This window comes from Zonotrichia albicollis, chromosome 19, assembly GCF_047830755.1.
Source record: "Zonotrichia albicollis isolate bZonAlb1 chromosome 19, bZonAlb1.hap1, whole genome shotgun sequence".
Taxonomy (NCBI): domain Eukaryota; kingdom Metazoa; phylum Chordata; class Aves; order Passeriformes; family Passerellidae; genus Zonotrichia; species Zonotrichia albicollis.
This window is the reverse complement of record NC_133837.1, coordinates 13478118-13503819: the sequence shown is the minus strand read 5'-3', so window position 1 is coordinate 13503819 and position 25702 is coordinate 13478118. Positions and strand designations below refer to the sequence as shown.

Below are 25702 nucleotides of genomic sequence, written 5' to 3'. Positions count from 1 at the left end.
TCTGGAGCTCCCAGGTCTGGGTGGGCTCCCCCTCCCCAGCAAGGACAGAGACAGACAGAGCCATTCCGAGCACGTTTATTGTCACCCCAGGGCCCCCAGCCCCGCTCACTCCCCGGGGTACTGGGGCAGTCAGGCCCCGGGCGGCCCCGTTCCTCACCGCGGTGCGGAGCCCCGGAGGAGCGGGCCGAGCTGGGCAGAGCCGCCGGTGTCGGAGCTGAGAGCGGCAAGGGCTCGGCGGGGCGGCACAGCGCGACAGCGGCACCCGGGCGGGGGTCCCGCCTCGCCCGCCCTGCCGCAGCGGCGCCGCTCCGCTTCCCGGGACGGCGGAGCCCGCGGGGCGCCCGGCGGAGTCACTGCCCGGCCCCGCTCCGAGCACCGAGCCCGGGACACCGCACACAGACACGGACACGGACTGGCGTCGCACGTTTACTGGGCGGGGCGGGCCGGGCCGGGCGGGGCGGGTCACGGCCGTGCCCGGTGCCCCGTGCCGCCGTCACTCGCGGAACTTCCACTCCTGGCGGCACATGGGGCAGTGCTGCTGCACCTGCTGCGAGTTCAGCCACTTGAGGATGCAGTGCATGTGGAAGCAGTGCGAGCACTGCCCCCACACCAACGGGCAGTCGTCTCCGGGAACCTTACCTGCGGCACGGACACACCGTCAGCCATGGCCGGCGCGCAGCGCCCGGTGCCGGTGCCGGTGCCGGTGCCGGTGCCGCACTCACAGTCGGGGCAGCAGCCGTTGAAGGCCATCCGGCAGATGCCGCAGTTCTCGTCGTTGGCCACCCACAGCCAGGACGCGACTCCGTGCCAGCTCCGCACGCGCACGCGCATGTCCCGCTCCTGTTCCCGGTCCCGGTGGCGCCGGAAGTGCCGCCCGCCCCACAGAGCCTCGCGCGCCCGCCGCAGCCCCGCCCCTTCCGCTTCCGGCGCGGGCGCAGCGCGGCCGGAAGTGCGGGCGGGAGCGGTGCCGCCATCATGGCCGACAAGATGGACATGTCCCTGGACGACATCATTAAGCTCAACCGGAGCCAGCGCGGGGCCAGCCGGGGCGGCCGGGGCGGCCGGGGCCGGGGCGGCACCGCACGCGGGGGCGGGCCCGGCCGGGGCGGCGTTGGCGGCGGGCGCGCGGGCGGCGGCCCCGTACGGAACCGGCCGGTGATGGCCCGGGGCGGCGGCAGGAACCGGCCCGCGCCCTACAGCCGGGTACGGACCGGGCGGGCGGGGCTTGGGCCGCGGCGGCGCGGCGGGCTGGGGCGGCGGGCCCTCGCGGGGCGGGGAGGCGGGCGGCCCCTTTGTCCGGTCCCGGCGCGGCCGCGGGCGGCGGGGCCCCGGCGCCGGTCAGCGAGCTCCGGTCTCGTTGCAGCCGAAGCAGCTCCCGGAGAAGTGGCAGCACGACCTGTTCGACAGTGGCTTCGGGGCGGGGGCCGGCGTGGAGACCGGCGGAAAGCTGCTCGTCTCCAACCTGGACTTCGGCGTCTCGGATGCGGACATCCAGGTGCGGCTCGGGGAGAGGGAGCGCGGCCCCGTTCATCGGCCGGGCCGGTGCCCGCGGGAGCGCCGCCGGCTCTGCTCCGGCTGGCACCGGGGCCGAGCATTCCCGGGTGAATGAATCCCTGGTGATGCGGTTGGCACTACGTGTGCCTGCTTTGGTGATCTCCTTGGGGCTGGAAAATTCGGTTTATAAGTGCTCTGTATGGGGCTGCCCGGTGCACAGAGTGATGCCGTGGCTCTGCTGGGTCACGCTGTGATGGGAGGGTGCAGTGTGACTCTGTGAGCTCCTGCTCTGTGCAGCTGTAGCTGTTCCTAGCGGTGCTGTGGGCTCTGGTGGGTGTCAGGGGTTCCCAGGGATGCACCCCTCTGTGCAGCCAGGTCGTTATTTGTCACAGCTGCCCTGGTGCCGTGGTGTCCTGTGCTCCACCTGTGATGGCCGTGCCCCTACAGGGGCTGCAGTCGAGTGCATTGGGGTGTCCCAGGCTCAGGAGTGGGCTGTGAGCTCTGCAGGAACTCAGTGCCACAGAGGGCTGCCATCACCCTGGCCTCTGGCTCTCGTGGCCTCTCCAGGGAGAACCAAACCACTGCTGCCAGACCTTCTTCATCATTCATTCCTTCATTCATTCATTCATTCATTCATTCATTCAGCCTCTCCACACACCCACCTGGCTGCGTGTGGGGAACTGGGAAGGAGCTCTGTCACTCACTGGGTAGTGTGCTGCCCTCCTGTAGGTTCAGACTGGGTTTAACAAGTTCCTGTTTGTTGCAGTGAGGCAGCAGTGTGTAAAACTCAGCCCCTGTGCCTCAATTGCAGCCGGGACTCTCCTTCCTGCGGCTGCATGAGCTCCCACTGGGGTTTGTTTAGCAGCAGCAGGGCTGACAGTGGCTTTGGCCTCCAGCCCCATAATTTAGCATTGCCTCAGATGTGGTTTTTCTTGCTGTGCCAGTGCCTCTTTCTGTGGTGTGAGAGGCCCAAGGTGCTCTAGTTGCTCTTGGTGTCCCCTGAGGCAGGAGCAGCTGACCCCAGGCTCTGGGCAGAGCTGACACAGCCTTGCCTGCCACATTCTGCCCAGAAAGCATCAGCCAGCTGCCCTGTGCAGCTGTGCTCCTGCAGCCCTGCCAAGAGCCCTGCTGTGCCTCGGGAGCAGGCTGACACAGGCTGTGCAGTAACCTTGCTGGCTTCCCAAATGTGGTGCCTGACAAACAAAACTGGGGGGCTCTGTGGCTGCCTCTTTATTTCCAGCCTTTGTGGCGGCACATGCCAGAGCTCAGCACAGGCCTTGGTTGGTCTCCATTTCTGGGGTGTGTTCCTCAGGGCCAGGAGTCCTGCACAGCAGAAGTGCTGTGCTCTCGTGGATCCCTGCACTCACATGGCCATTCTCCTTTGAGAAAGGTGTCTGGGCTCTGGAGTGTTTTCAGTTGTTGCTGCTTTGACTCGTCTTCAACAAAGGCCCCCAGTTCCCCTGGGGAAACAGGTCAGCATCCCTTGAATCTGCGTCCCTGGCTGTGGATGTGCCTCCTGCAGGACACGACTGTGGGGTCCTGCTTGCTTTTGCCACCTGTGACCATGCCTGGACTCTGGCTGAGGGGCTTGCTGTGCCTCTGGGAGCTTCTCCAGGCTGTCTGAGGTGGTTGGACAAGCCCTGACCCCGAGTGTGGGGCACTGCAGCGTTTGCAGCACTGATGGACGGGCGTGCTCCTTTCCCTCTCGTTGCAGGAGCTCTTTGCAGAGTTTGGGACCTTGAAGAAGGCAGCTGTGCACTATGACAGGTCTGGCCGCAGCCTAGGGACGGCAGACGTGCATTTCGAGAGGAAGGCTGATGCACTGAAGGCCATGAAGCAGTACAACGGGGTGCCCTTGGACGGTGAGGCTGCCTGGCCTGGCCCCACAGCTCCTGGGCCTGGGGCAGGGCCCTGCACGTCCCTGTCCCTCCTGCACGTCCCTGCCCCTGCCCGTCCCTGTGCCCCCTGCCCCGTGTGTGTGTGTGTGTGTGTGTGTGTGTGTTTGTGTCCCTCTCGGGCTCACAGCTGCTCTCCTGTCCCTGCTGCTCTCCCTGCAGGCCGCCCCATGAACATCCAGCTGGTCACGTCACAGATCGACACACAGCGGAGACCAGCACAGAGGTGGGGGAGCCCTGCCCGAGCAGGGGGAGGGAAGGGCAGGAGCCCTCCCTGCTGGGGAGCCTGGCTCCTGCTCAGCTTCACTGGAGGCACTAAAACTGTTGCTTTTCAAACTTGCAGTGTAAACAGAGGTGGCATGACCAGGAACCGCGGGGTCTTGGGGGGATTTGGAGGTGGAGGCAACAGGCGAGGGACTCGTGGCGGGAACAGAGGGAGAGGCAGAGGAGCTGGAAGAACTTCCAAACAGCAGCTCTCTGCAGAAGAACTAGATGCACAGCTGGATGCTTACAATGCCAGGGTAAGTGCTGCTTGGGCACGGTAATGGGCTCCCCACAGCATCTCATCCTGGAAAGCACTGGCAGTCTGGAGCTGGCAGGAAAGGGAAGGCATTCTCCAGGGCCTTGCACGGAGGCAGTCTCGCTCTGAACCTGCCTCTGTGCCTTGGCTTGGGCCTGAGCTTTGCTTTCCAGAGCAGTTTGTCACTGTTCCTGATGGCTGAGGAACAGGCTCTGCTCCTGCCAGGCTCCAGAGCTGGAACAGCCACTATGAGCAGCAGCTGCAGAACAAAACTCACAGAGCTGATGGGATGCAGGAGTGGGAAAAACAAGGAAAATCTCATGTGGAGGAACTGTGTGGTGTGCTGCTGGGAAAGGGTGTTGTGCTGGTGGCAGAAATGAGCCCCAGGCTGGGGAGCCACGAGCAGGTGGCAGCTGTGGCTGGAACTTGCTCAGCCTGTGCCAGGACCCCAGCAGAGCTGAGGCCACAAGGACACCACGGCAGCAGAGTGGGTGGTGAGGATGGGGTAGGTCAGGCAAGAGCGTGGAAGGAGTGGGATGAGCAGGATTCCAGGAGCAGCCTTGGAGCAGTGTGGGGTGCAGTGTGCTCAGCACGGTGTGCTGGGGCGTGGCCCCAGCTGTCCCTGTCCCCCCAGTGCCTGGGGGCTCAGCAGAGCCAGGCTGCCTGCAGAGGGGCTGGCCTGGGGTGAGGGGGTGCTGCAGGGTGCCGGGGCCGTGCCAGGGCCATGGTGACATTGCTCCCTCTCTTGCAGATGGACACCAGCTAAAGCGGCAGCAGTGGGCCAGGGAAGGACTCCAATCTTGCTCCACACTCCCGGCAGGGGCTGCGGCTGTGGCTACTACTACCGAGGATGGGATTTGTTTTACTTTTACGTTCTGGGATAGGTTTTAACTCCTGTAAAGGTTTTTTTTAATTCTCAGCAGACCTGTTTTGTACCGAGTTATTTTTGGGATAAATTTTTCTGGTTGCCTGTTGGGCCAAGGTGGCTTTTTCACCTTTGCCGTAATAAAATAGAACCATGTCTAGAGCTGTGGTTGCTGCCTTGCCGCGCCGGGCCCGCGCATGTCCCGCTCCCTCACATACCGTGATGCTCCGTGTCCCGGTCCCGTCCTGCCCCGCTGGTCCCGTTCTTGCTCCCGGGCCGCTCTCCGGGACCGCATCCCCGCGTGCCCCGCCCTGCCGGCTCCGCCCCGGCCCCGCCCCGCCCTGCCGGCCCCGCCCCGCCCGCGCGCGCGTCCCCCGGGCCAATCAGCGCGCGGCCCGCGGCCGGAAGCGCGGCGGCGGCGCGGGGCCGAGTAACGGGAAGTGCCGGGCGTGTCCCGGAAGTGCGGGGGCGCGCGGGGCCTGGGCGGATCCGCGGCGTTGGCAGCGCAGCGCGGAGCGAGCGAGCCCGGTACGGCGGCGGCAGCGGCGGGAGGGGGTGCGGAGCGGCGGGCAGGGCCGGGCCGCGGGAAGGGCCGGGCGCGGCCGGGGGGCAGGAGCGGGGCCCCGCGTGCCCTTGCGCGACCTTCCGAAGGCCGGGGGAGCCGCCGCCCCCGGTGGGGCCGTCCCGGAGCGGAGCGCGTGCGGCGAGGGCGGGGCGCGGCGGCCCGGGCTCCCCGGAGGGGCTGGGGCGGCGCCCGGGGGCCGTGCCCGGTACCCGGTGCCCGGCGGGCCGTGCCCGGTACCCAGTGGGCCGTTCCCGGCGCCCGGGGCTCGCTCCGAGGGGCGGTGCAGGGGATCGCCCGGCCCGACGCGTCCCGGGGTCGGCCGTGCCTCCGGCGCGTAGGGGCTGTCCATAAATGGCCGCTGGGCACGGAATGAGGAACTGGGAGCCGGTACCGGGGTCGGGCTGCTCCGTTCAAGGCAGGGCCTTCCACCGCGGGCCGGGTGCGCCTCCAGCCCCGGCGGGGTTCGCACGGCAGCCGCGGTTCCTGCGCTGCCCCACTCGCATGACCCCACCGGGAGCAGCGGCGTTTTCCCGGGAGCTGGGTGTGAGCCGTGACCGCCGTTTGTTTGTGCTGAGAAATCCCCGGCCGCCCTTGTTCACTCGCGGGGTTCGGGTCCGCTCTGTTGCTCCGGCTGTCCAAGCGTTTTTGCAGCGTGCAGGATCTCATTCCGTGACTGCAGAGTGGGGACAGTTTCACTGCTGTGGGTTCAGCTGCTGACACGCAGGGATGGGTCCCAGCCCCGGCTCCAGGCACACACAGTGCTGGTTCCATCCCTGGTGCATCACTGCCAGCAGCCTTCGTGCTTCTGGAGCTTTGTGAGCCCTCAGCCTGGCTCTGCACCGCTCAGCCCGGCAGGTGAACGACAGGTCAGGGATGTGTCAGAGCAAAAAGAACAAAACATAAAACCCTCCTCCATGCTCAGGCTGCCGAGGCCCCGCTGGGCAGCAGAGTGTCCTCCTGTTCCCGAGTCCCTCCTGCCGGGGGCTGTGGAACACCCGAGGGGATCGGGCGGGATGGGAATTCCCTGGGTGCTCTTACAAAGCACCGGGGCCGCAGCGGTACCTGGGTGTGCCCTGACAGCCTCGGGCGGTGCCGGCTGGGCTCTGGGCTGTCCGTGTGCCCTGGCCGGGCTCTTTGGGCTGTCCGTGTGCCCCGGCCGGGCTGTTGGGGCTCTTTGGGCTGTCCGTGTGCCGCAGCCGGGCTGTCCGGGCTGTCCGTGTGCCCTGGCCGAGCTCTTTGGGCTGTCCGTGTGCCCTGGCCGGGCTGTTGGGGCTCTTTGGGCTGTCCGTGTGCCGCGGCCGGGCTGTCCGGGCTGTCCCGGCTCCCCGTCCTGGCCCAGCAGTGGCACAGGGCCCTGGGGCAGCCCTCGCTCACATTCCAGCGAGTTCTCCAGGGCCGCGCGGGAAGGAGGAAGGGTGGGGACGGCTGGAACGGGCCGTGCTCAGTGCGAGGCCTGGCGGGTGTCGGGGGAAGCTGATGAGCTCATCTGACGCACTCTGACTAATGCCGGCTCCGCGCTGCCCTGCGATGGGATTCCAGAGCCGCTGTTCCCAGCGTGCCGGGGCGCAGCGGGGATGCAGGGACGCTGCTGGTGCTGCTGCCCGGCCCTGGCTGCTGCAGCTGCTCTGTCCTGCACAAAACGTGCTGGGAATCCGGAACAGTCTGCCGGGCTGAGGGAGCAGGGACGGCAAATTCCCGGGTGGGGATGAGCCTCCTGCTGCCTTCTACAGGCTGCTGGGAGCTGGGGTCCGTTTGTGGAGGTGCAGGAGCCCTCCTGTGCCCGTCCTGCAGCCCTGGCAGTGCCGGGGGAGCAGGGCAGCCCCAGGGCCTGTGCGTGAGCTGATGGGAAGGGTGAGGGCTGTTCCCCAGAGCCAAGCCCAGCCTGGCCTGCAGTGCTGACTGGAGTCACGCTGGTTCTGTCCCCAGTGGTGTTTTCAGTCCTGGTGGGCTCCTGTCACTTTGGGAATCCTGAAAAGATTGGGGTGGGTTGTGATTCATCTGTGTGCTAGGTGCATGATTCTTTAGCTCTGGGTCACAGACGTAAGGCTGAAACACAGGAACGTGACCAAAGAGCTGGGGATTTGGGGTTTGGTTGGTTTGGGCTTCCTTCTGTGCCCTAAAATACCAGTTTGTGGCAGGGGCTCCTGGTGGCTCTGGTGGAGATGGGGCTTGTGATGTGTGGGAGAAATCTGTCACCATTGTGTTACCCCAGGGCTCAGCTGTGGAGGAGTGGCAGCTCTGTGCTGACACCAAACCAGGGCATTTCCAAACTGCCCAGGAGAGGATTCTGGCTCTTGGAGGTGCCCAGCTGCTGGCAGTCAGGGCTGTGAACGCCAAGTTCCCAATCAGTGCAGCTGTCTCCCAGCCATGGGAGCTGTGCTGGGACTGGTGCTGTTGTTCACAGAGCACTGGCTCCAAGAGCTCCAGGTGCTGGAGCAGAGGCTGCCCATGGCTCCTGCTGCCCCTGATGTGGCTGTCTGTGAGAGATTGTGTCTCTGCTTGGTCTGGAAATTGGAAGGTGGAGGGTGCCTGTGGCTGTGTGTGCCTACCACTCTGGAGACAGCTGTGTGGATGCTAGTGGATCCTCTGCCATTAGTGTGCTCTCACAGAAGGCTCGGCCGCAGAATTTGAGAGCCACCACAAGTTTGGGACCTTGATTCTGTAAAGCTGAAATTCTGTCACTTTCCTGGAAGCCGCAGGGATCCTCAGAGCAAGGTGTGAGAGTTAGAATGAACTGTGGCCCACGGGAGGTGGGATCTAGCCCAGAGGTGAGCCAAAGGACGTGAGGAGGGGACTGGGCAGGGTGCAGGGAGGAGATGGAGCAGTGCCGGTGTGTAAGTGAGCGTTTGCTCAGCGCTCCTGGGAGTCCTCGAGCCTGGCAGCTGCTTGGGTTTGATGTGGAGACACTGGCATGAAACCTCATCAGCTGTTCATCTGTGACATGAGGCTAAATGTCCTTTTGAAGAGAAATTTCCACATGGTTCAGTGTGAGGATGTTGGAGGATGCCGTGTGGCAGGGCCAGCTGTTTGCTGTGCAGCTGCAGCAGGAAAGGCTCCTGGCACAGATGCTTGTGCCACGCAATGCCAGAGCCCTGGTACAGCCCTGTGTGTCCCTCATCCCCCGGTGCCTTTCTAGAGCTGTGCCAGAGTGTTCTGAGCCTTCAGAGAGTCCACGTTGATATTTGCCACAGGATAACCCTTCACACAATGTGCCCCGTGGAACCAAGAATTCCTGAATGTGTCATTGGCTTTTACTGAGGATTTTAGTGGAGTGTTGGCATCACCTTTGCCTTGCCCTTGGCGTGGCTGGGCATTTCCTGGGCAGAGTCCTGAGCAGGTTCCACATCTTGTTTATTTCATTGCCTGTTTCCCTGGCTGTGTGTGCCACAGATCCTTGCAAAAGGCTGAGCCAGGTGTCTCATCCAACTCTGCCAAGGCACCTGGCACAGAGCACGGATGTGGCAGTTACAAAATGTGGGCACCAGCTCCCAGCAGAGGCTCCTGGCATTCGGGCCAGTGGTGAAACAGAGGCCTATTCTTAGCTGGAATCCTGATGTGGAGAGCAGAACTGGGTTTATTCTGGGCTCTAGTTTATTCCAATTGAAAGCCTCACCTGGTTGATCTTGTGGAGGAGAATGTCTCCCCTATGGCTTTGGGGTATTTACATTACAAGCAGAGCACTGAGGTTGAATTTTTTCTCACTCTTGCCTGGGCCTCTGTGGGCTGAAAATGAGACCTGGAGGGTTCGGCAGGGGCTGGGGACCCTGGGCAGGGCTGTGTCTCCCATGGGCCGGGGGTCCTTGGCAGGGCTGTGTCTCCCATGGGCCGGTGGTCCTGGGCAGGGCTGTGTCTCACAGCCAGCAAGAAGGGCCCAGCGAGAGTGGGAGCCTGCAGAGGGACAGCAGGGCAGTTTGGGGAGTGCTGCTGTGGGGTGGCTGCTCAGGGCAGTCACAGCTCTGCTCTGTGCTTCAGTGTGGAGCACGTGTGCCAGGATGGCAGAGCAGGAGCCCACGGCAGAGCAGCTGGCCCAGATTGCAGCGGAGAATGAGGAGGACGAGCACTCTGTCAACTACAAGCCCCCTGCCCAGAAGAGCATCCAGGAGATCCAGGAGCTGGACAAGGACGACGAGAGCCTGCGCAAGTACAAGGAGGCCCTGCTGGGCGCCGTCACCGTCAACGCAGGTGAGCCCTGTCCCTGCTGGCCTCTGCTCCCACGGGGAGCTGCTCTCCCAGCCCGGGTTTGGGCGCGAGCACAAAGCTCAGCCTGTGCTGCCCCGTGCCCTGGCTGGCCCGCAGTGAAGGGCTCAGGGACTGGAGGGAGGGTGGCACTCTGCCTTTGCAGGCACTCTGGGCTGCGCCTGCTGCAGTGGGAGCCTTTACAGAGGTGGAGCCTGTTTTTGCTGGGTTTTGTGCTCTTTCAAGAAGTTCTCTGGAAGGAAAAGGAGCTGTGTTGGCCAGCACTGGGGGTGAGTGTTTAACAGCTTTTTCTTTTGTCTCCAGATCCCAACGCTCCAAATGTGGTGGTGACCAAACTGACCTTGGTCTGTGCTACTGCTCCAGGCCCCCTGGAGCTGGACCTGACAGGTGAGCTGGGAGGGAACGCCAGGAGCACTGCTGGCAGGTGGGTGAGCCCTCCTGTGTCACAAGGGCTGGCAGCAGAGCACAGTGTTGGGCCCCAGCAGGTTCTGTACCTGGAGCCAGCAGCAGCTCCGTGATACCTGGGTGTTGTGTAGAGGTGTGAGGGGCCAGGTGGGGCAGGCAGATTCTTCCAGCCTGCACGGTGACGTTCATGGCAGCTTCGAAATGGTGACAGCCTTGGAGCAAACATCTGCAAAGAAACAGCTTGGAATTAACTGCAGGGCTGTGCTTGCAGTGTCCTGTTGCAGGGCATTGCTTGCCTGGCTCTGGCAGCAGAGGGGGCTCTGCAGCTCCTGCAGCTCCTGCTCCAGCTGCTGTGCCACAGAAATTCACCCCAGAGCACAGCACAGCACAGGGAGCTCTGACCCTCTCCTGTCTCTGTAGGTGATCTGGAGAGCTACAAGAAGCAATCATTTGTGCTGAAGGAGGGCGTGGAATACCGGATAAAAATCTCCTTTAGGGTAAGGATTCTGGTCTGGAAATGGAAGGAATGGAACACCAGACGGCTGCAGTCCCAGCTTGGGGAGTGCCCATGCCCTGCAAGTGGGGTTGTGCTGGAGAAATGGGCTCTGCCCGCATGGGGTGGGCAGCATGAATGGAGACAGCCTGCTCAGTCCCCACTCCTCTCTCTGCAGGTAAACAGGGAGATTGTGTCAGGATTGAAGTACATCCAGCACACGTTCCGGAAAGGGGTGAAAAGTAAGTGCTTCTCTTGGCTTGGTGAAAAGTGAGTGAGTGAGGGCTTCCTGCTCATCTTGCTGCTGTGACAGTGACAGGGGCTGCCCAGCAGCTCCTCACGGGAGGGGACAGTGCTCAGTGCCACGGGCCCGTGGAGCTGTGCAGGGCTGGGGCAGCCCTGGTCCGGCACAGCGTGGATCCCAATGCCCCCGAGCAAGCAGGTCCCAGCTGAAGCACTGCTGGGGCTGACAGGTCACTCCCCGCAGGAGGGGCCGTTCCTGGGGGAAGGGAGCTCCGAACTGGGGGAGATTGCTGTTGTTGCAGCTGCTCTGTGGATTGTTGCAACAGTAACAGACCTTTCATTTGCTGCAGTCTTGCTCCAGATGCAGGGGAGGCTCCTGAACCTCTGGTGCCTCCATGACGCCTCCATACACTGTTTTTGTCTTTTTAGTTGACAAGACCGAGTACATGGTTGGGAGCTATGGCCCCCGAGCAGAGGAGTACGAGTTTCTGACCCCCATGGAAGAGGCCCCCAAGGGCATGCTGGCCCGGGGCAGCTACAACATCAAATCCAAGTTCACAGATGATGATAAGACTGACCACCTGTCCTGGGAGTGGAACCTGACCATCAAGAAGGATTGGAAGGACTAGCCCTTCCCGAGGCCAAACCCCAGAGAGCGTGAATCAGACAGTGGCTACCGTAGAATTCCCCCCCTGTACCAAAGTGCTGACATTGGAACCCTCTTACCTGTCACCCCCTTTATCATTTGACCAGAGAGCTCAGTTTTTTATGTGCCCCCTCCCCAGAGAATTGCTGAGTGCATTGACCAAACCATGCTGTCTGCATCTGGTCTCCAGCTGCCCGTCCTGGGGCTGAGCTGCCCCAGCACTGAGGGGAGTGCCCCCTCCCTTGCCAGGCCCTTTCTTGCTTCCCACCTTCCTTTATCCAGGAGGTGCCAAAGGGGAGGAACCCCGTTAGGATCCTGTGCTTGGCTTTCCTGCGCACAGCTCAGGGTAGCTACTGCCTCCAAGTAGCTGAAGAATTTTGGTGCCAGGCAGCTGTCAAATCAGTTTATTGGCTCCAGTGTTGTCTGCCTGCCCTTTCCGCCCTGTCAGTGTCCTGGGCAGCTTCATTTGTGGATGTTCCCTGTAACCATGATGCCTTAAATGTGTAACATGTATCCTCTAGGGAGGGGGTCCTGCCTCTGTTACACTTTTTAAACGCCACCTGCCCTCCCCGTCTGTTGGCATGGGCTCAGCTTCGTCACGCCCCTCATGTGTTATTAGGAAAGATTCACAACTTCCCACTTCACTGCTGGTCCATCCCTCACCCGAGACAGGACATCTCCAGAGGGGAGAGGGAGTGACATCCTGGGTGACACCTGCCCCCGAGCCCTGGCCTGGCTGGCCCCAGCCTGGCCTGCAGAGCCCCCCGAGCTCTCTGGGTGCGCCGTGGGGCAGGGCGTGCAGGGCTCACCAGGGCTGCCATCACCTCGCACTTCTCACTGCAGCCCAGGAGCTGCAAAGCACTGAGATTGCAGGACAGCACCTGCCCTCCCGGCTGCTTTGGGCTGAGGATGGACGAGTCTGTCTCTGCAGCTGCTCCTGATGCCATCAGCAAAGAGCTTGCGATGGACAAGTGTTCTGAAGCGGTTAATGCCTTATGTATCTGTTCTGCCTTTAAAATCTGTGCCTGGCCTGTAGTTACTGCCTTGACACTGGGCCCCGTGCCTGCCTCCACCCTGGGCTGCACAGCTGCAGCTCCTGGGGCAGAGCAGCCCCAGGGCCCTGCAAGGCCCAGGGCTGGGCAGGCGTGTGCCACCTCTGCAGCCCTCCGATCTGGATCTACCACACCGAGGTTACAACTGGGACCAAGTACATGTGGCTTCTCGTAGCTACGTCTTTGCCTCTAACTGCCCTCGCCCTGCCCCTAGAGAGATTTTTTTTTGTTAATTTGATTTGGTGCGTATTGTCTGTAAGTCCTAGACCCAGGTTAACAGGTTTGGAATCATCGTCTGCTTCTCCTTTTATGACAGTTAAATAAAATCTTTGAACTGACCGTGTACTGTCCATGCTGGATCTTCAGCATGAAGTGGCTGAATGGGATTTCTGCAGACACCTAGGGTGGGAGAAGACCAGGATCTCTGGGTTTGCTAGAATGTGAAAGGGGAACTGGGACAGGAGAGGCCCCTTGGCAGCATGTGTGCAGGATCTGTCTCTTGCTGTTTGCCCTGTTCTGCAATGCCCATAGTGTGAGGGGTGGGGGTGTGTGAGGCTCTGAAAACAGGAATTTCCAAGGGGGGCCTCTTGGCAGCAGAGGAGCAGGCAGGCTCCAGCTGCACACACAAAGGGAAATTCCTGTGCAGTCACAGGAACGAGGGAGGCAATCAGAAAACAGTCCAGGAGAGGCAGCACGATAAGCCGGCGGATGTTTACAGAGCATGTGGCATGTTTGTGTTAAGGATAAAGGAAAGTGTAGCCATGAAAAGCTCTACAGAATCCGTGGTGTGAGAGAACCTGGAGGAGGGGACTCAGTAACTGAGAACTCCATAGGCTCCCTCTGTATTTGGAGCTCACAGCACAGGCCCTTCCTTGGGCCTTGGAAAACTGCTGAAGGAAATGATGGAACTTGGAAAGGACAAGGACTGAAGGCAACAGTCTGGGCCGGGTAGGAGCTGGCATGTGGCCAGTGCCCTCTCGTTCTGCTGGCTATGGAGAGCAGCCCCCAGCCCTCACCCTCAGTGTGTCAGTTAGACAGAGCCCAGATGTGCCCGATAGCTGAACAAAGGCCCCTGTGCTGGCCCCAACAGCCACTCTGCGGCCAGGGGATGAGCACCCAGCTGATGCAACCCCAGCGCTTTGGCAAGAGTTTCCACACCCTGGGTGTCAAGGTTTCTGTTAGATGGTTTTTCCGTGGCAGGAGGCCTGCAGGGGCAGGACAGCTGTGCTGTGCTCCAGCTTCGGGGATTCTCTGCCTCTCTTCTTGGCACATTCCTCCCCCAGCAGGGTGACAGCTGTGCTCCTGTGCCTGGTGCATGCCATGAGCTGGGGATGGGTGGCTCCAGTCACAGGCTGTGTGGGACAGACCATTTGCATGAATTTGGTTCCCAAAGTAAACCCTTGGCTCCTTGCAGGTGACGCACCTTAAGGACCTCGGCCAGAAGTTGTGCATCACCAGCCCGGGCTGTTTCCCTTTTCCAGCGCTGCAGCAGCTCCGTCTGACCCCACAGTGACAGTGCACATGCAGAGCTACCGCGGGGCAAGGTGGGCCCTTGAGCAGAGCCATCGCTGCCGGGGCTCTCCGGGCAGTGGCTTCCAGCCATGGAACCCGACAGGCCCCGAGGTGGCCGCACTAATGCAGCGCTGATTCCCTCCCTGCCTGCCCGGCCCTGGGTGGCCGCGGTGCCCTCACCGTGCCTTCCCAAACCTCGCTGCGCTCTCCTCGGGCCTGACAAGAGCGCGTGGTTCAGCACGGGCCGCAGCAGTGAGCGGGCCGCAGCTCCTGGCAGCACTCGGGTTCGGTACGGGAGCTGGCGAGCTCCGGGCGCGGCCCTTGCCCGGAGCACAGAGCAGCAGCGGCTGCTGGCGATCCCCGGGATCCCGCAGCCCCAGCCCGGCCCCGCTCCGGGCCCTGCGCGCGCGGGAGCGGCGGCGCCGGGAGCCGGCCCGGGCAGCGCCCGGGGCCCTTCCCCGCCCGGCGCGCACCGGTAGCAGCAGCAGCCGGGACCCTCGGCAGTGCCGCAGGCAGACCCGGGCGGCGGGGTTTGCCGTGCCACGATCACCGGGCTCCTCCGTGCCCGGCCTGTCTCCGTGACCGGCGAGCTTGCAGCAAAGCAAACCGGGCCGGTGCTCGGCCCAGTCGGAGCCCAGCGCCGGAGGCAGACAGACAGGTCGGGGCGGGCAGTGCTGCTGCCGTGACCCCGAGGGGCAGGCCGTGTCTAGGGGAGGTACGAGCAGAGCGGGACAGAATCGAACCTAACCGGGCCAGGCCGGGCCTCGCGCGCGGGGCTGGTCACGTGGGGCGCGCGACCCAGTCAGGATCCACCACGCGCCCGTGGCCATGCGCACGCGCAGTGCCGCCCAGCGGCCCTTCCCCACTGCCACGTTCGAGGGCAGGGGCCACGCGAGACGGAGGCGCCGACCAATGGCGAGCGGCATCGCGGGGAAAGGAGCCAATGGAGGCCTGCGGGAGGGGAGCGCGCCCGGCGGCCAACCCGAGGCTGCGGCCGAGGGGCGTGTCCGGAGCTCCAGCCAATGGGCTGCGCGCAGTGGCCGGGGCAGGGGCGCCCGCCAATGGCAGGCGGGCGGCACAGCCAATAGCGCGCAGCGGCGGCGAAGGGGGCGGGTTTATAAGGGGGAGGCGGCGCCGCGGCCGCGCCAGCCCGACCCTGAGGCCGCCATCAGCAATGGCGGCGGTGCGCGCTCTGCTCCCGCTGCTCTGCACGGCCCTGCTGCTGCCGCTGCCCCACCGCGCCGCCGCCCAGGAGGAGGAGGATGGCGTCCTGGTGCTGCGCGCCAACTCTTTCGAGCAGGCGCTGGCCGAGCACCGATACCTGCTCGTCGAGTTCTGTGAGCGCGGCGGGGCCGGGCTGGGCCGGGGGGAACGGGCGGGCGGGGAGCGAGGGCGCGGCCGGGGATGGGGACGGGAGGGTCGGGCTGGGGAGAGGCGCTGCGGGACGGGCTCCCCCGGGCGGGTGTGGGGCCGGTCCGGGGCGGGGGTCTGCGCGGCCCCCGGCCCGCCCCTCCCCGGGGCTCCGTGAGTCCCGGCGGGCCTCGGTGCGCCCGGGAGTGGCGGCGGGGAGGCCCGGCCGCCGCTGACGCCCCATCCTGCAGACGCGCCGTGGTGCGGGCACTGCAAAGCGCTGGCGCCCGAGTACGCGAAGGCGGCGGCGAAGCTGAAGGCGGAGGGCTCGGAAATCCGGCTGGCCAAGGTGGACGCCACGGAGGAGTCGGAGCTGGCGCAGCAGTTCGGCGTGCGCGGCTATCCCACCATCAAGTTCTTCAAGAACGGCGACAAGGCTGCGCCCAAAGAGTACACGGGTGAGGAGGGGCAGGACGCAGGTGAAGCGGGCCTGGCTGCGCCGCCAGGGTGCAGAGGGCAGCAACGTGGCGCCGGGTCCCAGCACATGGCCCCGTGCTGGAGCTGTGCTGCTGTGCCCGGACAAGGTCCACTGTGACAACGACCTGGGGATGGTGCTGGGCCCATGGGGAATGGGCCAGCCTGCGATGGCCTCCCTCTGGAGAGATCCCTGAGGGCAGCCAGAGTGGAGGAAGCTGCTTTTAGCAAAGTGACTTGAGCTTGTTTTTTGTGTGGCTTAACTTGACTCAAGCCTTTCCAGAACTGGAAACACACCTGGGCCATTGGGTGAGGAGGCAAACACGGGTAATGAGAGGGCTGCAAGGAAGGCCAAGACAGAATTCAGCCAAGCCAGGCCCCAGAGTGCTGGTAACAGAGGGTGACATCCATAGTAGAGATCCTGGAAGGAAAAGGTGCTGTGATAGCATAAGTAATACTGAGGTCATGGAGAAGTGTTGCATTACTGGTCAAAGTTTAAGGACGGGGGCAGGAGGTGAGAGAGGAATGGATTTGTGGGAGTCCCTTGTACCTTGACTTATCAATTAGGGATAAGCTTAATTACACTGTGAGTGAAAGGGAAAGAGTTGCGCAAATGTGATCCTGGTTCTTGCTGATCTCTTGACCAGCTGCTGAAAATCTTGTCTCTCCAAGCTGTAGGGCTTTGTGCTCTTGGCCTTGGCGGGGGGAAGGTGACTCCTTGTTCTCTCCTGTAGCTGGCAGGGAGGCAGACGACATTGTCAGCTGGCTGAGGAAGCGCACGGGCCCGGCTGCTGCCAGCCTGACTGATGTGGCTGCTGCCGAGGCTCTGGTGGACTCCAGTGAAGTGGTGGTGATTGGTTTCTTCAAGGTAGAGTTTGTGTTTCCCCTGGAGATGCTCTTGTGGGTGTCCAGAGCCTTCCCTGCTCCCTCCTGGCTGGGGAAGGTTCTGTGCCTTGTGCAATACTCACTGCATTGCCTTCCTTGATCTTCCAGTTCTTCGGGCTGGGCCCTGGGATGGGAATGCTTGAGGTGATGTGGCTCCTCTGAGACACTTTTCTTTACTCCACAGGATTCGGCATCAGAGGCAGCAAAGGAGTTCCTGCAGGCAGCAGAAGCTGTGGATGATATTCCTTTTGGGATTTCCTCCAGTGCTGATGTCTTCACCAAGTACCAGATTAGTAAGGACAGTGTCATCCTCTTCAAGAAGGTACTGGCTGGTGCCAAGCCTGAGCACCACATTGGGCTCTGCTGTCTCTTTCCTTTTATTTAATCAGTCAGACTCCCACAAGGTCAGTCCTGGATGAAGCAAAGGCCCCATGCTGCTGCTGCTGTAGCTGTTCTTGGGCCTCAGAGCCTGTGGCCCCTTTGTGGGCTGGGGAGCCTCAGGGCCCACAGGGTGCAGCTGTGTCAGTCTCCCTGCCCTGTGCTGCTCTCCCAGAGCTGCTGGGCTTTGGGTGCAGGTTGTTCCTTCACTCCCTTCCCTTTTACCCAGCTCTCTGCAGTGCAGCAGTGTCACACAGTCCTGGACAGGCCCAAGGGAACAGTAGATGAGCCCTCTGGCTGCCATGGTGCTGTTTGGCTGTGTCTTAGCAGAGTTGCTTTTCGCTGCCCACTGCTGACCTCTGCTGTGTCCAGGAGCTGCTCTGTCTCACTGCTGTGGCTTCTGCAGTGCAGGGATGCCAGAGAAGCTCCTAAGAGGATTTGCAGTTCCAGCTGACTGGGCTGGGGCAGTGGATTATGTGCAGAAGGGTGCTGACTGCCTGCAGAACCACAAATGCTCTAATGGAGGCATGACAATCCCTGTCACTGGGATGGATTTCCAAGTCTGAGCAGACAAGAAGAGGTTCTTCAGGCTTGGTGGCTCCTCACCCAGAGGTGCTGTGAGGCAGGACTGAGTGCTTTGGGTTCAGATTTACTAAAGCTGTAATATCATCAATTGTGACTTTGCCCAGCCTGACCTAACACAAGACTTCCTTTTTGTTCACCTGAAACAATTGTTTTATTATACTGTACCTCTGACACTGTAGGTTTTTTATGGTGATAGAAGCTTGTAGACTTCAATTCTGAGTCAGAGTCCCTCAGGTCAGTGTGGCTGAGGAAATATCCGGCTAATGACTCAAAATGCATTAGCAAAATGGGGGGAGAAGGGAGGGAGGAGTGTTTTGTTCTTGTCTCGTTTGGTAGTTGTGTGCAAATGCATGAGTAGCTCTGTATGTCAGCTTTGTGTGCCCTGCTCTGGGCCTGGCAGCCTTTTGTGTGTGCTGGGAGCAGGAGTGACCATGCTGTGCCAGGCTGGGGAGGGGCAGGAGTGCTCAGCTCTGTGGGAGGAGCAGCCCAGATCTGCCCAGCCACTGGGGCTCCTCTCTGTTCTGTGCAATGGCATGGCAGTGCCACGGCAGCTCCTGGATAGATCTGCTCTGAACCAGGCACAAAAGGAGCACCCACAGAAATCAAAGGGCAGGAGACTTTCATGGCCTGTTTTGGGCTTTGGCTCCATACCATTGGTTGGGTCTGAACTGAGAGGGTTTGGCTCATTGTTCTTCTCTTACTCTGAGAATTGTCCAGACTTGCAGAGGGCCTCACACAGCTGTCCTGATGGTGCTGAGGCAATCTGCAGAACTCCTCAGAGTGTTTGCAGAGTTGTTTTCCTCAGCTTTTCCACTGAGGCTGGTGTACCTCCCCTTAACAGAAGGTTATCTGAGTCCACACTCTTCCTTCTGTCAACAGCCTTAGTGTGGCCTTGCCAGGGCACTGCTGTGCCCTTCTGCACATCCTCCCTGCAGCCAGGATGGGCCCTCTGCAGCTGTTGCTGTTTCAGGCTGCCTGAGGGTTCTGGGAATCCTGCTCGGGGCTGTCAGGGGTGATGACCCTGTGGAACAGGACCTGGCACCTCCAGTGTGGTGTGCAGCCTGTGCTGTTGTCCTAACACAGACTGGAATGAGTCCCCTGAGCTGGGCAAGTCACTGTTTGCTGTCAGGTGTTCCCAGCACTGTGTGCCTGCAGTGGCTGCTCAGGGCCCTTCTTGGTGACTTGCACCATTGGTGCAGAGCAAGGCTGAGATCAAAGCTGGCTGTTGCTGCTGCTTGCCTTCTGGTGGGGGGTGATTTAAAGCTTTGCTTGCAAGGAAGATGGGCACCTTGAGCCAGGTTTTAAGTGGATTTTTGGTAACCTCGTTGAGATGGAAGCCTGCTCAGAAGGAGTGCAGCTGAGATCCCTTGGGGCAATGAGAGATTTGTGTGAGATGCACAAGTGTTCTGATGAAAAATGTCTGTTCTTGCAGTTCGATGAAGGCCAGAACAACTTTGAAGGGGATCTCACAAAAGATAATCTGCTGAACTTCATCAAGTCTAATTCATTGCCTCTGGTCATAGAGTTCACTGAGCAGGTGGGTTTTAGATGTCCAACAAGGCCTTCCCATTGCTGCTGCAAGAATATAGCAGAGGTGCATTTGTAGATTGCATGGCTGTGTTTTATTGTGGAGCTGGCTTTGGGGATGTGGAGGAGTGGGGAGGACACAGAATACAGAGATGGGAGCTTGCTGTGCAGAGCAGGCCTGCAGCATTGGAGGCTGCTCTGGGCTGCTCAGCATAGTGGAGTTAAACTGGTCTGGGTACTGATATGCCTCTGTTCCAAAAATAAAGTTTATTTTTTTACTCCTCAGACTGCTCCTAAAATATTTGGAGGAGAGATCAAGACTCATATTCTGCTTTTCCTACCAAAAAGTGTGTCTGACTATCAAGGGAAGCTGGACAACTTCAAGAGTGCAGCTGGGGACTTCAAAGGGAAGGTGAGCTGGATTTCTTGGATCATGAGCTAGGAGACCACCCACCTCTGCAGAGAGGTGTAGCACTGTCTTTAGCCATAGAGCAGCTGTGGAGGGGGACTTTAAGCCAGCTCTCTCCTCTGGGACAGGGGAGGAAAAGAGCCAGCTCAGCTACACTTGGTGTGAGCATGCACCTGAAGTGTCAGTAGCTACAAGGTACTCGTGTTCACCTCCTGCCTTTCCCTTTTTTCCTCCCAAGATCCTGTTCATCTTCATAGACAGTGACCACAGTGACAACCAGAGGATTTTGGAGTTCTTTGGCCTGAAGAAGGAAGAGTGCCCAGCTGTACGTCTGATCACCCTGGAGGAAGAAATGACCAAATACAAACCTGAATCTGATGAGCTCACAGCAGACAAGATCAAAGAGTTCTGTAACAAATTCCTGGCAGGCAAGATCAAGGTATGTGGATTAACAGCAGTGGTGATGAATGGGGTGGCTGAGAGGGAACAGAAATGCTCCCTGTGAGGGGCTGGAGAAGCTCCTCCACCTTGAGCACGGAGCATCCCGTGGGCTTTGTGCTTAGGAGTGAAAGGCAAAGCTGCAGGAGGGTGAGCCAGAGGAGGGACCTGGCCCAGCAGGCAGCTGTGCTCTCCCTGCGGGGACTGCACTGTTGGTCCAGTTGCTCTTTCTGCCAGCAGTGTGTGGAAGGTGTGAATTCTGTGGCACAGGGGAAAGGGTTGTCAGCTCCCATGTGCTGAGGAGCTCTGTGTGGCTCAGCCGGCAGTGAGGGTGCAGCAAAGCCCAGTCCTTGGGGAGCAGGGCTGGGGGCTTTCCTGCGCGGGGGCGTACACGGCCCTGGAATCCGGCTGTCTGGTGAGGGGCGAAGGCCGGTGCCCCTGCGCATCTGAAGCCAGCCCCCCTCGGCGTCTTGGCCTCGGGCTGAGCTGGGGGATAGCTCGGAGCAGCGCGGTGAGAGACGAATTAGGAGGCGACCACTTGCTGGGGGTAAACTGTCGGTTTATTACAGAAGAACCAACAAGGAGGGGAAACACCCAGCAAATGGCCCCGAACAGAGGGCAGGAGAGGGTTTTAAGGGAAAAGGGGGGAAGAAGGCAGGGAAACTTGGCTATCCAATAGAAATACATATTTGGAGGTACGAAACATAACTGATATACTAAAGTAACCAACTGTTATAAATTATAGGAGGGGCTCCGGGGCTACAGCCAACCATAACTCCCAGAGAAAAGAAAATTCTCGAAACCTGGGAGGAGAAAAGGAGTGATTGACTGAGCCTAAGGAGGAAACAACTTTCACTTTATAAGAGAAACCAGGGGAGGAGCAGTTTCATTTTCATAGCAACCTAACTGACAGGGTAGCAGCAGGAAGTAATACAGAAAATGGGGGGAGCAAACTAACGAACTTAAGAACACACCACAGCACTTTCCTCCAGCAGAGCTCTGTTGTCATTCTCTGCTCAACAGCACCTGCTCCTCCTGCTGGGCCGGGGTGGGAAGGAGACTCTGTGGGAGAAGAGGAAGGGACAGTTCATCTGGTTGCTTACAGCCTGTGACAGGCACCAGTGGGGTGTTGAAACCTGGCTTTTCCGGGATGTGTGATTGCATGATCAGCCCCAGTAGCTATGTAGCAAACAGTTTGACTGAATTTCACATTTTATTCCAGCCCCACCTAATGAGTCAGGATCTTCCTGAAGACTGGGACAAGCATCCTGTCAAAGTTCTGGTTGGGAAGAACTTTGAAGAAGTTGCTTTTGATGAGAACAAGAATGTCTTTGTGGAGTTCTGTGAGTATCTTTCTACAGCTGATTCCAAGTAACTGGTGTGAAAGGATTGCCAAAACCCCTGTGTGACCAGGATTAGGGGAAAAGCCTTTTGCAGCCCGGGCCCCAAAAGCAGTGCCTTGGTTGCAGAGATGTGTGAGAACTGTCTGGCTGGGGAGGAGTGGTGCCTCGTTAGATTGTTGGTGCAGCTGTGTGTCTGTGATTAACAGATGCCCCGTGGTGTGGTCACTGCAAGCAGCTGGCTCCAATCTGGGACAAGCTGGGAGAAACCTACAGTGACCACGAGAACATTGTCATTGCCAAGATGGACTCGACGGCTAATGAAGTGGAGGCAGTGAAAATCCACAGCTTCCCCACGCTCAAGTTCTTCCCTGCAGGCTCAGGCAGAAATGTAAGCAGGCAGCTGGGCTGGCCAGGGAGCACAGAGCACTCGCTGCTCGCTCTGCACAGGACTGGGGAGGGCTCTGCATCCTGTGGGCACGGAACACAGCGAGTCTGCAGGACACCCAGGGCCCTGTGAGGGGTCTGGGCTGTAGGGAAAGAGCCTGGGGGGCAGTGGGAAGTGGGAATGGGGAAAAGAGGGAGCATAGAGGACAGTGTGCTCATCTGCAGGCTATTCTTTCCTCGCAGTGATCTCTGAAGTCTAGTGGCTGAGCTGTTTTCCTTCGTCTCATATGGGTGAAGGTGAATTTTTAAATTCCCTTTTGCTTGGCATGTTCACTGTTGCTCAGAAAGAGAATTCTCCTCTCCAGGGGTGTGGGTCTGTAGTGCCCATAACCAGCATCCTTGTGTTTTCCTGTGTAGGTAATTGACTATAATGGGGAGAGGACACTAGAAGGCTTCAAGAAATTCCTGGAGAGCGGAGGTCAGGATGGGGCAGCAGCTGATGATGTGAGTAATGTGCATGGTTACTCTGGGCCCTTGGGAGAAGGGAGCACGGTTCTGTGCCTGAACCCTCAGTCCTAAATAAGATCCTGTGTTGTTTTCCATATCATGTTGCTGGTGAGCAAAGTGCCCACACCAGTGTGGTCTGTTTGGGTGGCTGTGGGCCTGCAGTGGGCTCCTGTCCTGGAGAGCACCCCAAGGGTGTCAGGCAGCACTGCTGGGGCACTGGGCTGTGTGATCAGTGCCACATACCTGTGTGTCTGCTTGGAGGCTCTCACCTGCTGGGGGCTGGGGAGGCTACTGCAGGTGTACAGGTGCCATCTTCTATAAGGCTTCCTAATCCTTAATGTCCTGAGTCTGAAGCTCTTGATAGAGGTCTCTGGATGTGTTGTTAGGATGGCAGCAGAGAGCAGTGACCAGATGAGGGGTGCTGCTCAGTGCTGGGTTCTGGCTCTGCCTCATGTGCCAGAAACCAGGAGCTGTCTGTAACCTCCGCAGGATCTGGAGGACCTGGAGATGGATGAAGAAACTGAACTTGAGGAAGGTGATGAGGATGAGCAGAAACTCCAAAAGGATGAATTGTAAAGAGAAGACTGATCTACATCACCCAAAAAAATCAGACACTAAATTGGCTGCTATGATGCAGCCCAGTGAGTCAGAAACCCATTAAGATTTAAAGCAGAAGGTAAATGACTGGAAATCCAGGGATTGGCTTCTAAAGTAACACTTTACCCTCACTTGTCTGTACACTTACCTTTTCTTTCTTTTGGCTTTTGAAAAGGGAACTGTCACTAGGGAGCCAGCCCAGCCAGCTGGGCTCTTTTTTCTATTGTGATGTACTTTTTTGTACACAGCTTTTGTCTGGAGAACTCTGTTCTTCTGGGCAGCAGGAGGTTGTGAGGTGGTACCAGGAGTTCAGTAGCCTGACAATCTGGAGCCTTGCCACTAACATCTTCCAGACAGCTTTTTTTTCTCTTTTTCTTTTAAAACTAAAGCCCCTAATTGATTTCTGCACCTGGCAGGGTCCTTAATGGTGTCAGCTGTTCTTCCCTGGAGCTGGCCTTCAGCAGATGTGGGGGCAGAAGGCTGATGGCTTCCTGGGGAAAGGTGTATGTGAAGGTGCTTCTCTTCATGCTAGCCAGACGTTTCCTTTCCCTTCTCCTTTAAGACACTTGGAGATGTCTATTCCAAGCTCCTGGAGGGGTGGAATACTGTGTGCACTGGCTGTGGCAGGCTCTGAGGGTGGAGGTGGCTGCTGGCTCACCAGCTGTGTTGACATCCTTTTGATCAAAGACAAGAGTTGCAATCCCTTTCACGAATTATTTTGAGTGGGTTGACCCGGCAGGTGGGTGGTGGGGGAGGGCCTGATAAACAGATCAAACAGGACATTTGCAATTACTGGGGTTTGGGAATGTGGCTGAGGGAGTGCCTCACAGGCCTGAGCTGCATCAGGCTGGTTCTTAGCATTCTGCTACAATAACATTGGTACTGAATTTGATGGCCAAATAAAGTTGAGATTTTAATACTATTATGTCTCTTTGTCTTTATCAGCATGTAGGATATCTGAACCTACCCTGGAAGGGGAGATCAGAGTTGTAGGATGATTCCCAAGGGACTCTGCTGCAATGGGGTGTGTGTCACGTTCTCCAAGTAATTAGTGAAGGAAAAGAACATTCCAGTGCCGGTGTCCTGTCCGGATTCCAGGGCTGGTGCAGGTGTGAGCGGCCGTGGCTTGGCCCTGGGAGTGTGCAGCCCCTGGGCCAGCTGGCCGGGCTGAGGGGACATTGCTGCTGGGCTCTGCTAGTCAGGCTCACATGACCCCCTGAGCCACGCTGCTATTTCCAAACCTGCTGCTTGCTGCTGAAGGTATTTTGGTTAGAAAATATGCTATAAATGTCACAGGGAGGGCATGGTGAGGCTAGAGGACAACTGGGGGCAGCTCCGTGGATGGGATGTGTGCTGGAGCAGTGGCACAGGGTGTTGGACGACACTTGTGTCTGTCTCCAGCTCCAGCCTTTGCTGGGCCCCAGATGTGGTGTTCCCAAACTTGGGGCACAGCAGCGCCAGGGCTGGGGCTGAGCAGGCCCCCACTGAGCACGGGATGAGGAAGGGCTGTCCCTGAGAGAGCAGCAGCCAGGTGTGTGTGAGACCTGTACCTGCAGTTACAGGGAGGAGCTGCCTCCCTCCAGGGCTGTGCCTGAAGGCGGGCAGTGGCCACTGCTGCACCCACACACACAGCGGTGCTGGGGGCCTGGGCTGGTTGGTGACAGCTGCTTTGTCTTTTGGAGTGGGGAGGAAGGGAACCTCGCTAGTGCAGTCCCACTGAAAGGAGGGACTAGAATTTGACTCCAATGGGTCTGTTTTGCACAGCCAGTTGAACTGTGACCAAGCCTGAGCTCTGCAGAGCTCTCCTCTCTCTGGGCAGACACCCACTGTGCCCGGCTTACAGGAGGTGCCTCCCCTAGCCCAAGGCTCCCTGTGGCAGGGCAGGAGCTCAGCAGCCATTGGCTGTACATCCCTAATTGCTGTTCCAAGAAAGAAGGCGGCAAGTGTTCTGTGCCGTGTTCAGGCTCATCCACAAGCGGATGCTCGGCCAAGGGATCGATGCATTTGCCAGCAGATAAACAAGTGCAGGAGTTCTGGGGTGTGTGCCTGCCTGTGCTGCTGGGGTCAGGGCGGGGGTCTGCAGCAGGGAGGCAGAGTGAAACCCCTGACTCCTAAAGCAGCACAGGGATTTTTTCTGACACGCCCGCCTGGACAATCCCTATCACCGTGACAAAGCACAAAATGCTTAATTGTCTGATGTGCCCAAACCTGGGTGGGAGAAAACAGTGGTTGCTTAAACCCTGATGGACCTGAATGACTCCTCTGTGGCAGATGGTTCTGTTTTGGGTCACGACAGTGTAGCTGGAGAGTATCAGAGGCAGGGGCTGTCTGGTGGTGGTGCTGTTCTTCTGCTGTTCCTCGAAGGCTGCTTGCAGTAGCCTGCCCTCAGCAGCAGCTGCTTCCCTGTCTCTAGGACAAGGAACAGCAGGGACCAGCAGGGCAGGCTTCTGGTTCTGCGCCTGTCCTGGGATCACCAGCAGCACCTCAGTCCTCGCAAGGGCACAGGGGCCATCAGACACTCAGGCTGTGCTTGCTGGCTGTGTGCTGTCACAGTTGGGCCGGGCAGCACAGCTCCTCCTGCTCCTTTCGAGTTGTCCCCTGCAGCTACAGGAGGGTGACAGCTCTGGATGTGACGGTGCCCACAGCCCTGGCACACCCACACTGCGCTGGGACAGGGCGGCCAGTGCCCCTTTCCCCACAAGGGCTTGATGTTGGGAAATTCCTTCCAGGCTCCCCTGAAGGACTACCCAAGCAAGAGTAGATCTGACCCCTTGGACGGGGCACATCAACAGGTGGGTGGTAAGATGAGACACCAACTTCTGCCCAAAAGTGGGAGGCTGCAGGCCCGGGCGGCTCGATTACGAAGCATCATGGCAAATAGCATGAGCTGCATGTCCCCAAAATAGCCCGGGGCAGCCTTTATAATGCGGTGCTCCCA

At 59.6% G+C, this 25702-nt stretch overlaps 4 protein-coding genes across 5 annotated transcripts; 3 read left to right on the top strand and 1 right to left on the bottom strand.

Annotated features, from left to right (window-relative positions):
- Positions 1-59: 59 nt before the first annotated feature.
- Positions 60-959, bottom strand: ANAPC11 (anaphase promoting complex subunit 11). 2 transcript variants are annotated; one of them, XM_074555173.1, is made up of 2 exons: positions 640-959; positions 60-547 (listed from the first exon to the last, which is right to left on the bottom strand). In XM_074555173.1, the coding sequence occupies exons 1-2, from the start codon at positions 829-831 to the stop codon at positions 494-496; spliced, it is 246 nt and encodes an 81-aa protein (XP_074411274.1). In that variant the 5' UTR covers positions 832-959; the 3' UTR covers positions 60-493. The 2 variants fall into 2 exon arrangements, with proteins under 2 accessions (XP_074411274.1, XP_074411273.1); XM_074555172.1 differs by having other exon boundaries at positions 60-639; positions 723-918.
- Positions 960-975: 16 nt separating this feature from the next.
- On the top strand, positions 976-4936 carry ALYREF (Aly/REF export factor). The gene is made up of 6 exons (XM_074555161.1): positions 976-1203; positions 1364-1495; positions 3209-3356; positions 3552-3615; positions 3733-3910; positions 4661-4936. Exons 1-6 carry the CDS (start codon positions 976-978, stop codon positions 4673-4675), a joined length of 765 nt encoding a protein of 254 aa, XP_074411262.1. The 3' UTR covers positions 4676-4936.
- A 206-nt stretch (positions 4937-5142) lies between these two features.
- ARHGDIA (Rho GDP dissociation inhibitor alpha) lies at positions 5143-12714 on the top strand. Its single transcript, XM_074555165.1, has 6 exons — positions 5143-5302; positions 9312-9521; positions 9840-9923; positions 10362-10438; positions 10613-10676; positions 11107-12714. Exons 2-6 carry the CDS (start codon positions 9332-9334, stop codon positions 11304-11306), a joined length of 615 nt encoding a protein of 204 aa, XP_074411266.1. The 5' UTR covers positions 5143-5302; positions 9312-9331; the 3' UTR covers positions 11307-12714.
- Positions 12715-14815: 2101 nt separating this feature from the next.
- P4HB (prolyl 4-hydroxylase subunit beta) lies at positions 14816-23686 on the top strand. Its single transcript, XM_074555144.1, has 11 exons — positions 14816-15224; positions 15489-15695; positions 16446-16579; positions 16781-16918; positions 18992-19096; positions 19373-19498; positions 19734-19934; positions 21156-21276; positions 21483-21664; positions 22078-22164; positions 22657-23686. The coding sequence occupies exons 1-11, from the start codon at positions 14831-14833 to the stop codon at positions 22741-22743; spliced, it is 1782 nt and encodes a 593-aa protein (XP_074411245.1). The 5' UTR covers positions 14816-14830; the 3' UTR covers positions 22744-23686.
- Positions 23687-25702: the final 2016 nt, after the last annotated feature.

What these genes read in the sequence shown, in the direction of transcription:
- P4HB (XM_074555144.1), top strand. Translation starts at nt 14,831, where the DNA reads ATGGAGGCCTGCGGGAGGGGAGCGCGCCCGGCGGCCAACCCGAGGCTG. An exon ending in GTGTCATCCTCTTCAAGAAG is followed by an intron (nt 16,919 to 18,991) that starts GTACTGGCTGGT and finishes CTGTTCTTGCAG; the next exon opens with TTCGATGAAGGCCAGAACAA. An exon ending in TCCTGGCAGGCAAGATCAAG is followed by an intron (nt 19,935 to 21,155) that starts GTATGTGGATTA and finishes ATTTTATTCCAG; the next exon opens with CCCCACCTAATGAGTCAGGA.
- ANAPC11 (XM_074555172.1), bottom strand. Translation starts at nt 831, where the DNA reads ATGCGCGTGCGCGTGCGGAGCTGGCACGGAGTCGCGTCCTGGCTGTGG. An exon ending in CAACGGCTGCTGCCCCGACT is followed by an intron (nt 640 to 722) that starts GTGAGTGCGGCA and finishes TCCGTGCCGCAG; the next exon opens with GTAAGGTTCCCGGAGACGAC.
- ARHGDIA (XM_074555165.1), top strand. Translation starts at nt 9,332, where the DNA reads ATGGCAGAGCAGGAGCCCACGGCAGAGCAGCTGGCCCAGATTGCAGCG. An exon ending in CCTGGAGCTGGACCTGACAG is followed by an intron (nt 9,924 to 10,361) that starts GTGAGCTGGGAG and finishes CTGTCTCTGTAG; the next exon opens with GTGATCTGGAGAGCTACAAG. An exon ending in GGATAAAAATCTCCTTTAGG is followed by an intron (nt 10,439 to 10,612) that starts GTAAGGATTCTG and finishes CTCTCTCTGCAG; the next exon opens with GTAAACAGGGAGATTGTGTC.
- ALYREF (XM_074555161.1), top strand. Translation starts at nt 976, where the DNA reads ATGGCCGACAAGATGGACATGTCCCTGGACGACATCATTAAGCTCAAC. An exon ending in GGCCCGCGCCCTACAGCCGG is followed by an intron (nt 1,204 to 1,363) that starts GTACGGACCGGG and finishes GTCTCGTTGCAG; the next exon opens with CCGAAGCAGCTCCCGGAGAA. An exon ending in CAGCGGAGACCAGCACAGAG is followed by an intron (nt 3,616 to 3,732) that starts GTGGGGGAGCCC and finishes TCAAACTTGCAG; the next exon opens with TGTAAACAGAGGTGGCATGA.